Here is a 14,836-nt window from a genome sequence, read left to right as displayed (position 1 = left end):
CCTGACATCAAAAAGTCAACCCCCGGTCAAACTTCTCAAAAATTTAACTTTCGGCAATTCAAGCCAAATTCCACTACGGACCTCCAAATAGTTTTCCGGACACGCTCCTAAGTCCAAAATCACCATACGGAGCTATTGGAATCATCAAAATTCAAATCCGAGGTTGTTTACACATAAGTCCGCATCCGGTCACTATTTTAACTTAAGCTTTAAACCTTGGAACTAAGTGTTCCAATTCCTTCAAAAACCGCACTCGACCCGAACCAATTGCCCCGGCAATTCACACAACTATAAAGTACAATTTGAGAAGTAAATGGGGAAACGGGGTTGTAATACTCAAAATGACCGGTCGGGTCGTTACATTTGAATAGCTCTGTTATGTCATATATGACTTATATGCCAAATTTGAAGTCATTCCGGATTCATTTAATATGTTTTGGCACAAGTTTTGTAAATTGAAAAGTTTGAAACTTAAATGTTCGAATCGAGGTGTGAATTATAATTTTGACGCTGTTTGACGTGAATTGAAACTCCGAGTAAGTCCGTATTATGTTTATGTACTTGTTGGAATATTCGGACGAGGACCCGAGTGGCTCGGATGAGTTTTGGACGAGCCACAGAGCAATTGGAACTTGCTGCCCAGTGCTGGTTCTAGTGTGTCGCACCTGCGACATTTTGTGCGCAGGTGCGTGGTCGCTCCTGCGGAATTCCAGTCACTTCTGCGACATTGGAATGCCCTGTCGAGCTCCGCTTCTACGGAGAAATGAGCGCAGGTGCGAAACCGCATCCGTGATGGGTGAGCCGCTTCTGCGGTCACTAGTGCGCTTCTGCGATGTCGCAGGTGCGACATTTTTGGGCGTAGATGCGACCACTGGACAAGCTGTCCTGTTCCGCAAATGCGGGCTTTGTCTCGCAAATGTGAGGCCGCAGGTGCGAAAATATAGCCCGCAGATGCGAAAATGCTGGGCAGAATACATAAAAATCGGGTTTTAGCCATTTTCACTCATTTTTAAGTTTTAAGTCTCGGATTTTTGGCGATTTGAAGGAGTTTTTCACGACTTTTAATTGGGTAAATGTTCTATAACCAAAAGTTATTATATTTCATGAATCCATGTCTATATTCATCCTTTATTTCGGATTTAGATGGAAGAAATTAAAAAATTTATAAAACTTTCCAAAAACGAAAACTTTAGATTTGAAGGTCCATTTGACATCAGAATTGGATAATTTTTGTATGGTTGGACTCGTCTCGGAATGGGTGTTTTGATTTTATAAGTTTTTCCGAAATTTGAGATGTGGGCCCCATTGTCAATTTATAAAATGAATTTCGGATTTTAATCCCGAAAATTAGTAAATTCATATGGAATTAATTCCTACAATTTGTATTGAGTATACTGAATTATTTATGACTATATTTGAGGACTTCGGACACTAATTCGCGAGGTAAGGGTATATTGAAAACTTGAAATTTGATTTTGAAGCGAGGTAAGTGTCGTGACTAACCTTGACTTGAGGGAATAGAACCCTTAAATTATTTGTTATGTGAATTGCATGTGAACGACGTATAGACGAGGTGACGAGTGCCTATAAATTGTCGAATTAATTGTTTGCATAAATATTTGAAAATCATAAATCATGAATGAATTATTATATTAATTGTTTCACTCATAATTCCTTGTCAAATATTAATTCTTGAATTTCTGTAATAATTGCTACGTGCTTATTTGAATTATGTACATTAATTGCTACTTGACATTTAGCATATTAAATATTAAACTACCTATTTTCTCCCTGATTTCCATAATAAATTATTATTTGTCATTGTTTGTTTCATAATTAAATCATAATTATTGTGTGCTTGTTGTCTTATAACTTTGTATTAATTGTTGTATTTATTGGGGTAATTTCTTCTTTGAGAATTGATAAATGAATATATTGGAGGATCGGGTTGCACGCCGCAACAGAATTGATTAAAATGAATATATTGGATGATTGGGTTGCACGCCGCAACATAATTGATTGAAATGAATATATTGGAGGATCAGGTTGCACGCCGCAACAGACTTATTAAAAAGTCTATATATATACTTGATTAAATAAATATATCGGAGAGTTGAAAATGAATATATTGTGAAAATGGGTTGCACGCTGCAACGAAAATTGATTGAATTAATAATTGATTATGACTGCTGAGTTGGCTTCAACTATTAAAAATGAGTTACCCGATTTATTTCTATTATTGTTGTTTTACTAATATTGTGTATAGGTTAATATAAGTGATTCGTCTTAGCCTCGTCACTACTTCGTCGAGGTTAGGCTCAGCATTTACCAATACATGGGGTCGGTTGTACTGATACTATACTCTGCACTTCTTGTGCAGATTTCGAAGTTGGTCCCAGCGGCGTACCATAAACTTGCTCGGATTTCAACTACTGAGAGGAGACTTGAGGTATAACTGCACAGCGTCCGCAGTTTTAAAGTCCCCGTCTATCTTAATTTAGCTGTGTAATTTCTTCCAGACAGCTTTACTTTATTCAGATCTTTATTTGTATTATTCTAGAAGCTCGTGCACTTGTGACACCAAATTCTGGGATGGTATTTAGACACCGTTGTTTTTATGGATTATTCACTATATTTCAGACCTTACTTCCGCATTTGTTCCTTTGTTATTAATAAATTTAAAAATTATTTTAAAATAGTTAATATTATTCTAACATTGGCTTGCCTAGCAAGTGAAATGTTAGGCGCCATCACGGTCCGAACGTGGAAATTTCGGGTCATGACACAATATATATTGTAGATCAAGAAAATCCTTGAGGTGTCGTTTGGTTTGAAGAGAAGTTATGTTGGGATTAATTATCCTAGTATTATTTCTTATTGATGGTTAGGTATGTTGTATTAATTCTGGAATTGTTGATTTTAGTGTTTTATCCTGGGATAAATTATTCTGGAATAACTGTCAGGTTTAAATTATCCAGATATTAATTTTAAACCAAACAAGAGATAAAATAGTACGAAATTTTTATCGGTATTACTTTTCCTTATCCATCATATCAAATGATCCTGAGAGTGGGCAACTTTCCTGGATACATGATGCAAATTAGTGTAAACACTACCCTTAAAAAGTGTAGAAAATTGTGGTTACCATTTACACAACTTGGCTGAGTTTTTGACTAAAATTATCCCTTATCTATTGAAGTAGGTTCATTTTTGTCCTTCAAATATAACCCAGAGCATCTTTAATCCTTTAACTTTGCTAAAGTAGAGCACCTTTAGTATCACTAACATAACCAACTTAAAAACTAACGGAAATGGCAAATTTTCTAACTGTGATTGTCCGAAACTTCTCAAATGATCTCCTTATGGGTTCTGTAAATTTGATTAGTTCAAAATAGTGACAACCCCAACTTTACCCAAAGAGTAATTAATGTAGGAAACATATCTTTTTAAATTAACTATCATATATAGAGAATTCAACTAACAGTGCTCTCCTTCTTTCTTGATTGAGGCACATTTTTTTTTCTTCTTGCTTCTGAATTTCTTAGGTCAAAATAACTTATAATTAATGTGCATGACTTATCAGAATCAATAGTGCAAACCATTATTTTTTTGTTTACAAAGTTAGTTTAAACTTCATATGCTTAATCATCTCCACTTACTGGACACATCAAAAGCAAAAGTAAAACCCAAATCAAAATAAAGATTCATTGAACTCATCTCCTTCACAGAAAAATATATTAAGTTTCTGATAAATATGTTATAATAGCCCTTTACATCAGTTAAACCAAAATGAAGAGTTACCAAAATCAACTCTTTTACGCCAGTCTTTTAGCGACAAAAAATAACTCTTTCATGCGCATCAAATTATCCCAACCGTCTGTTAGGTGTATCAACCTATTCATATAGTCTTCAACAGCAATCCCAACTCCTTTTCACAAATCTTCAGCAGCAAAAAATAACCTCATACAGCGGCAACAACCAATCCTTTTAAGCAGAAACTTATATATCAAAAAATATATCTTCAGTCACTCTACTTTCTTGAGTTGCTTTTATATGGTCCTGGCTGGAAGGCCCTCTTCTTACCTACAATAAAGAAAAATATTATCGTTACCGTATTATTAATATAATTAAATAAAGTGATATGTGTAATAAACTCATACTAGAAGCTTTACATGAGCAGAAGATGCAGTAGGAAATGAGGATTCTTGTCGCACCGTCTCATCATCATGAGAATCCGAATACACACGATTTAACTTGCAGGTTCTTTTGTTATGACCTGGATTATGGCATAAGATACAATCCAATTTTGTTTGCTTCCTTTTAATTTTTTGTCTACTTGCTCCAACTTCATCAGGCTCTTATTGCGAAGCTTTTGTTTTCTTCCTTTGGTACTTTGTCTTTTCAATCTTGGAGGAAAAGGAGGAACGTTATTCGACTTAGGACATATCTCTTGACCATTCATAGGTAGAATATAAAATGCATAGATCGTTCTATAAGTTTCTATCTTATAACAATCATTCACATATGAATTAATGTCATCATGTTTAGCCCAAATCGCGGCAATGGCATTCTTGCAAAGAATTCCTGTTAGATCCCATTTCCTGCAACTGTATTTTCTATTTAGCAAATTTATAGCCCAGTTGGTCATTATGCTTGCTCCTATTATCTCATAATTCCATTCATTTGACTTCCTGGGAATAAATTCAGCTGCTTTCGCTTGATTTTTGTACAATACATCCTTAATCCTAGGGCAAATATCACCATCATTCCACTTGGCATCTTTATCCCTATTTGCTTGCATCCGTGTCATAAGGTGATACCTTAACTTCTCCAATAAAGTGATAATCGACTTATCTCTAGCCTCAAGATCATGTTATTATTCACACATATTATTGAGTAAGGTATCACATTTCACAGTTTCAAGAAAGTGAGATTTAGACCATTCAATAGGCGACTTCTTCTTAAGCCAATGAGCAGCTTCTGAATCTATATCAAAGATGTTAACCATGCAATCCTCAAACCACTTTACTGTTATAGCCTTTGCAGGCTTCCAAAGGGCATTCCTGAGTGAAATACTACTGAATCAGGCCCTCTGGAAGTTGTTATGGAGGTGTCTCATACAGAATTGATGACTAACATATGGCAATACCTCATTGAACGCTCCAATCAAACCTTTTTGCTTGTCTGACATTAAGGTCCAAGTACCATCATCATCAAGGTCTAAGTCAAGCTTCAAATAATTCAAAAACCATTCCCAGTGCAAGTGTTTTTTTCTTAGCCCTTCTGCATTGTGATAATGTCACTTGAACTCTTAGTTCCACACTAACATGATCTCTGAATACACCGATTGCCCAAGACCTATTTGAGCTTATGGCCTTAAGATATCTTTATGCAATATAAGAAGATGTGATTGCTTTATTACAGTGGTTCCAAATCTTACAATCATGAGTGAGATTGTATGTTCTAATCTGAAATGTTCTATCTCGATGCATTCTTGATGCTAGAATCTCCCATTTACAATTTGGATGACCACAAGTTGCTTTCGCTCTTGAGTTATCATTCTTGCACCACTTAATATACTTTCCTTCATTAACTTCATGAGTTATTACAACATATTTGAACTCATGCTTATTTTCAAATGTCAATTTTAATGCCAACACTAGTTTATCCCCGTCTGTTTTAGGATTGAACATCGGAAAGTTGAAACTCTCATTGTCAGAGTCACATTCTAAACTCTTTGTATCATCCGAGTCAACACAATCTATATCACCTTCTTCAGCAGCCATTTTTTTCTTAACTTCTTCACTAACTTCATGTCTATGATTCACATTTTCATTATACTCTGAAAAATCATTTTCTGAGTCTTCAAATTCATCATCAGTCAAAGAATGCTCGCTATTTACTTCTTTCTCTTGTTCTGCTCCACCAACTTCATTAGTATGTGTAGTTTTTGCAATATATGAATCAAGATGTTCAAAGTATAATTCAACCATCTTATGATCTGGAATATTTTTGGATATAACAGTGGCTTCTACATCAGTAGAAACAAGTCGCATTCTATTCCCGTACCTCCCGCACTTGTGCCAAAAAGTAACAGAATCTCTCTCATAACCACATAGTTCTGCCATGGATTTGAATTGCAACAGATTCAACTCCGTATAGTTAACATAATCAATAAAATCTACACGTCCCCCAAGATAATATCTGCTAGGTTGATGCTTCATCGTACCACCATGTGTTACTTTTACACTGAAAAAAATAGCTTCGTATGCAGGGTCTACCAAAAAAAAAACTTATGTTAGGGCTATATGATAAGAGCTAATTGAAGTTGTCATGTGTTATATAATAATCATTAAATAAACTAAAGAATGAGAAATTGAATCAACATACACTAAAAAAAAATCACAATTTCTTCAGTTTGATGAAAATCCAAATAGTATTTCTTGCTAAAATCTTACCATAATTGGGTATTTCACTACCATGGCATCTAATAATCATTGCTGGAGATCAATAAATATGCTTCTTCACTTTGAGTCCTCTTCTTGTTTCAGTCATCGAAACTTTTTTGAGAGTAGGGTTTTTGGTAATGGGTTTCTTTGCCGATGGATTTGGGGAAAAGTGTGAATGGAATTGGTCATCTTTTACTGGTGGGTTTAGTATTTTACAAAGTTACGTGAGTGTCACATGGGTTAGCACCTTTAGTTTTTAAGTTAGTTCGGGTAGTGACACCAAAGATGCTCTACTTTAGTAAAGTTAAAGAATTAAAAATACTTTAAATTATATTTGAAGGATAAAAATAAACTTACTCTCATAGATTAGGGAGATAATTTTAGTCAAAAACTCCAACTTTGCTTAAGCAAAAGTTTCACATAAATGAGTTGTAGCGTGAAGGAAAAGAATTAAAGGTTTCGTACTCGAAACTTTGAGAATAAAAAAATGCTGAGTCAAAAACTAAAAGAAAAAAAAACCTTTGTTTTCCATTGCTGTTGCTCTTTTCCATGTGAGGCCGAAATGATATTGGGGAGCCCTCAATTCACATGACATGTGTATTAATTCCAGAGTGGCTTTTTGTCCATTCTCTTGTCATTTCATTTCAAAATTCCATACATAATTACCTCTTTTTTCTTTTGTACAAAGTGGAGTGATTTTTACACCTTTTATTACTCTTTTGCTTGCTTTGCCTTTTCTCTTAGACCTACTGCTGCTCTTCAAAGTCCCAAAAAGGCCAAGCACTTGCCATGCCAGGCCTGCAATAATTTTCAGACCTTTCCAGAAATTCCTAGAGGAGTAGGGACCACCACAAAGCCACAACATAGAAAAAAGCATCTTCATTTCTTAGTGGAGACACGTGGCAACATGCATGTCGTTGGCTGCAATAATCAAGAAAAAGATAAAGTGCCCAAAATGAATGAAATACAAAGTCATCCCTTAATTCACAAAGTTCGCATCTTTACCTACATTAATAATTATATTGTTAGTGCAATTTCACCTCCAAAATTATTCTGTCTTATTTTTTAACTTACCATTGTTACTAACCATGAACAATTACACTAAATATAAAGTGGTTTTTCAAGATTTATTGTTGTGTGTCCTGCATATTCGATTATGGTTGTCATTGTAAAGCTATAATTAAGGTCTTAAGATCTTATAGACTAGCTGTCGGTACTGCACATCTACACACAAAATTCAGTATCACCAGGTCCATGACGGAGACAATGAATAGCATTTTATCGGAAATTCCATTCAAAGCTTATAATGTGAAAATTATAAAGAGAGAATAGAGGGAGGGAGGATCCAAGTCCAAGATTCAGAATTAAAAAGAAAAACATCACCAACACTACTCATACAAATAAATACACATCCAAGGCTCCTCTTACACTAACATTAAGGATTAAAACTATTATAAGCAATACATAAAAAGTAAAAGGGAGAGTTCCATAGGTTCCTCTTACACACATAGAATCAAATAAATAAACAAAGATAATTTGGACAGATGAATGCAATTCTTTTTCCACTTCTTTTCTTTTTTCTGGTAGTGGTTGCAAAAGTTGTTTTAGTTGGTTGGGTTACTGCGGAAAGAACCCAATGCCTTAATTGCTGAACCTCTCAAGATATACTGATGATATACTGCTGCTACCAATGCTCCCACAAATGGTCCAACCCAGAAAATCCACTGCAATCACATATATCAACACAATTATATCAGTTTTAAGTCATTTTCCCAAAAAAGATTTACAGGATAAAATCATTTCTTGAGAATTCACATATGGTCGAAAGTCACTTTACTTACAATTATCTTAACTTTCGACTTTATATTACTTGCTCAAACTAATATTTAGACATTATTATTAGTGGGCGTTTGGGCTTGAGAATTGTAAAATTCCGGAAAAAAGTAAAAAAAAAAAAAAAAAAAAATTAAGTGAAAATTGTATTTGAAAATTAAAGTAGTGTTTAGCATGAATATAATTTAGGGTTGTTTTTTAATATTTGTGAGTGATCTGAGTGAAAATTTTGATAAAAAACTTTTTGAAAATTTTCAAAAAATTCCAAATGGTCAAACACTATTTCGAAAAAAAGTGGAAAAAAGCCAAACGGGCTCTTAATCTTAGCACTCAAAAATATATTTTTTAAAATTTTGATGAAAGAGCTTACTTGATCATCCCAGATTTTTTCAGTGTTGTAAATGACAGCAGCTCCAAAGCTCCTAGCAGGGTTAATACCAGTTCCAGTAATAGGAATAGTAGCCAAATGAACCATGAAAACAGCAAAACCAATTGGCAGAGGGGCCAAAACCTATCAACATCCAAGAAAATTAAAATACCCAATATTAGTAACCATAATTTTGTATTATATGAATGGGAGCTTAGCATAACTGGTAAAGTTGTTTCCACATGGATTCGTGAAAATAACTTCATCCAAAAATGCAGGTTAAGGCTGTATATAATAGACCCCACGTAACGGGATCTTAGTACACGGGACTGCCCTTTTATAATTTTGTATCATATTTTCTTGAACAAAAAAAGGAGAGAAATTTAGTAACACATAAGCTACTTACAGGGACATGGGAGTCACGGGCACTTCTTTTAGGGTCAGTAGCAGAGAAAACAGTGTAAACAAGAACAAAAGTTCCAATAATCTCAGCACCCAAAGCTGTGCCCTTGTTATAACCAGGTTGCACAAAATTAGCACCACCACCTAATGTGTTGTAGTAATGTTTCATGAAACCTTTCACTAAACCAACACCACAAATTGCACCTAATGACTGTGCAATAATATATCCCACTGCTCTTAACAATGACACTTTTCTTGCTAAGAACAACCCAAATGTCACTGCTGGGTTAATGTGTCCACCTGCAGCACACAAAAAAGAAGAAAAAAACCACAAAAGTCAGTTCTTTTCTATTTAACTGGAACACATAATTTTTTTTTTCTGGAACACATAATTAAGTATACATAAACAAGAATTTCAAAAATGCATATACTAAGGGTCCGTTTGGCCATAAAAAAATATACTTTTTTCTGAAAAATTTTCATTTTTTTTTTCGGAATAGTGTCCGAAAAGAAAATTTTCAAATTTCACAGAATTTTTTTGAAAATTTGAAAGTTATTTTTCAAAATTTTCACTTCAAACGACTTTGTAAAAATTCAAAAACAGTTTCAAATTATTTTCATGTCCAATCACAACTCTAATTTTCACATATCATGAAAAAAAATTCACTTTTATCCAAAATTTCACAATTCTTATGTCCAAACACCCACTAAAGTTCTAAGGTTACTCCATACAAACTTTAATGTTATCATGCTAAAATGTTACACCATACGTACCATACGTATTTAAGACAACAATTTCTAAGATACTCTTGGTCTGTGCAGAAGTATTTCTATCTTTCTTATATGTCATAGCTAATCAAACACTACAGTATAAAATGAAAGATAGTCCCGATGTATTAAGCTGCCGCTATACGCAGGGTCCATAGAAGGTCCGGTAACACAGGTTCTATCGTACGCAACCTTATCATAGTAAAACGAAAAGAAGAGAGTAATATTATAGGTCACACTCATATATAACTAACTTAAAATTCTAGAACAGTCTCGAAAAAGAGTTAAGGGTATAGTAAATTTACCAGAGATACCGGCAGTGCAGTAAACAAGAACAAAAATCATGCCACCAAAAGCCCAAGAAATACCAAGAATACCAACCCCATCACATTTATCAGCACCATTCAACTTCTTGTGACCAATTACAGTTGCAACAGTGACGTAAAGGAAAAGAAGAGTAGCAATGAACTCAGCAATAAGAGCTCTGTGAAAAGACCAGAGCTTGAGTTCTGCAAAATCAAGCAAAGGAGCTGGTGGTGGGTCCACGTAATCCTTCCCGTGCTGTTGATGAACTTGTCCTTCTTCAATCACGTCCTTTGACATTTTTTCTTTCTTCTGATTTTCTGAAGAAGATGAGTTAAAAGTGATTTGTTCAGAGAAGGTGATGGGTTTTGGTGAGCTTTTATTGAGAGTGGAGCAGAGGATTTATGGATAAGATAAGGGTACTATGGGAATAGAATTTTGTATTTGAAAGAAAACATAAAAGGAATAATTACACTCTTGATCCTTCAACTATTGATAAAAGTTGATTTTGATTCTTATGATATTTTACTCAATAAATTTGACTTTGAATTAATTAATGTGTGAATTTTCTGATCAGTTTCCAAATGAAATATGTTATACTTAGATCATATTTAGAATAATATACTCCTCAATATGGAGGATTAGTATAAAGTTAACATTACACAAATGGTAATTAAAGTGCGTCCAGCAAAACTCCTTTTTCATTTATTAGGTGACTAAGCTAGCGTTTCACCATAGATTTCCAAATTTGTTCTGAAAAATCTGATTTGGGTGAAGTTTGGTTTGAAGATGAAAATGTGTTTGGACATCAGTTTTCAAAACATATTTTCCAAATTTATTTTGGATAAACATGAAACATGACTTATACCCACAAGTTCTAAAAACTATCACAAATACCCAACAGTACCATTATCAATAACATTCATTATATTATCGCAAACCATAGTTTTGAACATAAATAAATTTGATACAAAATTATCATTTTTATAATGAACTACATGATACACTATCAGGTGACCGAGAAAACAAAGCAACATTGTTACAAAATAATAAATGGTGGGCTCTTTTATAAAATATAAAAGTTTGGGGCAATTTTTAAAAAATATAATAGTGATATTTTGGTCCAAAATCAGCTATTGGGCTGGTTTTGGGATTTTGTCAAAATGTGGGCAAAATCTATGGCCAAACATGTGTTTACCAAATAAAACCCAAATTTATTTTGCCAAAATCTATGGCCAAACGGGTCCTAAATCTTATTTTGAGGCTTTTTTTCAAAAGTATTTTTCAAAAAGTGCTTTTTGTGAGAATCAATTTCTGTTTGGCTAATTAATTTAGAAATCACTTTTGAGCAGTAATTAGTTTTTGACCAAACTTTTGAAAACTGCTTATAAGTATATTTTTCTCAAAAGTGTTTCTCAAAAAAGTTTTGCTTCTCCAAAACTGCTTCTGCTTCTACTCAAAAATACTTTTTCCATCTAAAAGTTTGGTCAAACAACTCAATTTTTGGCCAAAAGTACTTTTGACCAAAAAAGCATTTTTAGGCCCCCAAAAAAAAAAAAAATGGGCCAAACAGGTTATAAATGATAAAATGACTTTGTCCGTTCTTTTTTGTTGCACCCTTTGTATATCTCAGATGCACAAGGAAGGACGCGACAGAAAGAAAGCAGCACTAGCCGTTGATGCAAATCACAATAGTTTCATAATTGATAGTTCGTTAAATTTGTGAAAATACACAAGCAAAATGCGCATTTTGATTAATTGAAGATTATTTAACATAATAGTATAAAACTAGTCAATTTCATGATAAAATAATAGACCCTAATTTGTTTATGACTTTTTTTTGTTGTAAAATTCTCAAGGAAACCCGCAATCGCTATCTTTGAGTGCGCACTGAGTAACCTGTTCACTGCACAATCACACAGGAGATGTAAACCGCACTAAGGAAGTCCGGTACAATGAGCCAGAACTAAGAATGTTGCTACTTGCTAGTGAGGGCAATAGATCTCCCATGTGAAAAATAACTCATCCATTGTTATCCAAATATCAGAAGAATTAAAATCAGAATTTATCTACAATTCAAGGACTGAAAGCGCAAATTTTCAGGGAAAAAAAAGGAGAAAAAAAAACATGTTCTTGTTATAATTGTGTTGGAATATAATGTTTTAGGATGGGACCATATACAGCGAGACCATGTGATAGATCAAATGTTAATCATCTGTTGGGCTGTATTGCGTTGTTGTGTGGGGCGGTTTTTTGTCTTTGCTTATCTCAGCCTGTCAAATTAGCCCAATTGCCTCACATTTACTCCTGTTCTAGCCGTTATACGTCTTTTTTCTTCAAGTTCCTTTCCTTTTCTCTTTTCTTTTTTTGGAATTTTTTTGGAATAGTTGAAAGATAAACAATTTTGAAAGTGTAAATTGACAACCTCTAATAGATACTAGTAGAAGCATATTAGTACAAATAATATTTATTAGTTGGGTGCAATTAGATATGATTAGGACGATAACAATTCTTTCTGGTCATTCGATGATAATTGAACAAGTTTCAATACGCTTGATTTGTCTCTTTCTTCGAGTTAAAATGCAAAAAATTACTCTTGTTGATGAGGACCTTTTAAATATTTTCGTGATTATATTTTTTGTAGTCGCAAGTATAAAGTATACATGTCGTTCATGAATTTATTTGATTTTTCATAAAAGAACTTAAGTTCATAGATAAATGGTAGTTTTGAAATAAAAGTAACCTATTCTTCATGAATTTATTTGATTTTTCATAAAAGATCTTCAGTTCATAGATAAATGGTAGTTTTGAAATAAAAGTAACTTCTTCTTAAAGTTAAAATGATTATTCTTTGGCTGAAACTTGTTATCCACTTTCGCAATTTTCACTTGAAGTGAAAGGAATAATTAAGTCGTCGGAAAGAATTTTACAAATTTTTGACTTGAAGATTTCATGCTTAGAACTTAAGTATGAGATTGAGTTACAGAGATTCTGTTTCTACAATAACAGGATAAACCTCTATTTCAAGATCCTGAAATGCAGGGGAAAATTTCCCTTTTTAGTATCAACACAATGAAATAGACGATAAATATTGTATGCGGGTAAAATCGGGGATAAAAGTTACCCCTGATTTTCCGGTAAGGAAAAGAGAGGGCAGCCCGACCCGATATGGCCTTGGGTAAAGCCGAAGACTTCTACGGACCAGAGCCCGAGGAGGACGAATGGTGCGCTAGAAACCGAACACGGCCAAGCATTAAGCTCAAGCAGAGTGAAGAACCGAGGCTAAGGGATAAACGGTTAGACAGGGCAATCGAGGGGCCGAAATATCCGTTCTTAGCCGGATATTACGGCGCAAATCTCGGCCGATATCAATATTTACTGGAAGAAAAAAAGATTTTTACCTTACTTACATTTGTACTTAAATTGAAACTCCCATATTATATAAAGGGGAGAATTTTTATATTTTAAAGGCGACTGTTGGCACGCATACCAAGACAATAAAGTTAATTTTTGTTCCCTAACTATTGTTCAAAGTGTTCTTTGGTCGTTTGTTTGTTGAGTTGCAACTGAACTCGTTATGAGGGCCGAATCATAACCAATTTCCAACATCTTTTATAAAGTTAGACTTAATCATCCATCGCATTTGGTTTAATCGCTTTGTTTTCCTTTAATTCAATTATTTACTGTTCTTAGATTATTTGTGTTAAATTAAATTATGTATCTTTTAAACCGCATATAAATTTAATTGTTACTCATTTTTTGGGTAAACAAATACTATCTATCCTGACTTTAATTTTGTGCACCAATATATAATGTTTTTAAATTATTAAGTTAAGCTACATGGAATAAAATTTAACTCTTTAAATTAAAATAAATGATCTGAAAATTTGAATGTTAACTTGATATAACGAGTTAAATTATATCAATAATGCAAAACTCTTTTATGCCGCCAGTGTGTATATATATATTATAATACTATATAAGCAAACCCTGTAATGTTTATTAGAGTAGTTATTATGAGGACTCTTGCACTGTACTGTCTTTTTCAAAAATTAAATTTGCGAAGGGGGAAAGGGGTTGGGGACGCATGTTCTCGTCCTTATGTAATTTAATATTGTAGCACTCCACAAGGATTGATTTTTTTTTAAACCCCAAATTAGGAGGATCTATAGTATTTTCGTATTTTTTCTCTAGCGTGACTCGAACCCAGGATCTAACGGTAGGGAGTGTGTATACTTTTATCAACGGAGAAGGAATGATATTGATTGTATTAACTCATAAAAACATTTATTCTATTATTTTAATGTGTCTTTCTACTGCTCTTTAGCTGCAATGTCCAAAGCCCTCCATTTTAATAGAATTAACTACTGTACTTATTATGTCTCATAAATGATTATACGAAAAACTTGATTAGTATTAATTCCGCCAAGGTGTAAGAGTATGGTTATATTGAAAGATAAATTTAAACAAACAATATTTCTTTGCTTGGGTTGAATTCAAATTTGTTTTAATTGTATACGGTCAAAACCGTTTAACCTTCGTACGATTGGTGAAGATGGACGAAAGAGTATCTTCATAATATCGAGGTGAGATTTGAAAAAGGCACGAACAAGCTTTGAGTTTCGGAGTCAGATTGAATACCGAGCTCGACACTATTATCGAGCTCGAATCCAAATCGAACTATACTGAGAAGCAACGGAATCGAGCTTAAGAG

At 33.7% G+C, this 14,836-nt stretch overlaps 1 protein-coding gene across 1 annotated transcript; it reads right to left on the bottom strand.

Moving 5' to 3' along the window:
* Window positions 1-7,835: 7,835 nt before the first annotated feature.
* LOC107826207 (aquaporin PIP2-7-like) lies at window positions 7,836-10,473 on the bottom strand. The gene is made up of 4 exons (NM_001326162.1): window positions 10,125-10,473; window positions 9,056-9,351; window positions 8,653-8,793; window positions 7,836-8,173 (listed from the first exon to the last, which is right to left on the bottom strand). The coding sequence occupies exons 1-4, from the start codon at window positions 10,420-10,422 to the stop codon at window positions 8,054-8,056; spliced, it is 855 nt and encodes a 284-aa protein (NP_001313091.1). The 5' UTR covers window positions 10,423-10,473; the 3' UTR covers window positions 7,836-8,053.
* Between the last annotated feature and the right edge of the window lie 4,363 nt (window positions 10,474-14,836).

The sequence above is a fragment of the Nicotiana tabacum genome, chromosome 19 (genome assembly GCF_000715075.1).
Source record: "Nicotiana tabacum cultivar K326 chromosome 19, ASM71507v2, whole genome shotgun sequence".
NCBI classification, from domain to species: Eukaryota; Viridiplantae; Streptophyta; class Magnoliopsida; order Solanales; family Solanaceae; genus Nicotiana; species Nicotiana tabacum.
This window is presented reverse-complemented; position numbering and strand designations above follow the sequence as displayed.

Coding starts and splice junctions, on each gene's coding strand:
- LOC107826207 (NM_001326162.1), bottom strand. CDS start 10,422: ATGTCAAAGGACGTGATTGAAGAAGGACAAGTTCATCAACAGCACGGG. Junction 9,352..10,124: donor CTGCACTGCCGGTATCTCTG/GTAAATTTACTA, acceptor TGTGTGCTGCAG/GTGGACACATTAACCCAGCA. Junction 8,794..9,055: donor CCCGTGACTCCCATGTCCCT/GTAAGTAGCTTA, acceptor GGATGTTGATAG/GTTTTGGCCCCTCTGCCAAT.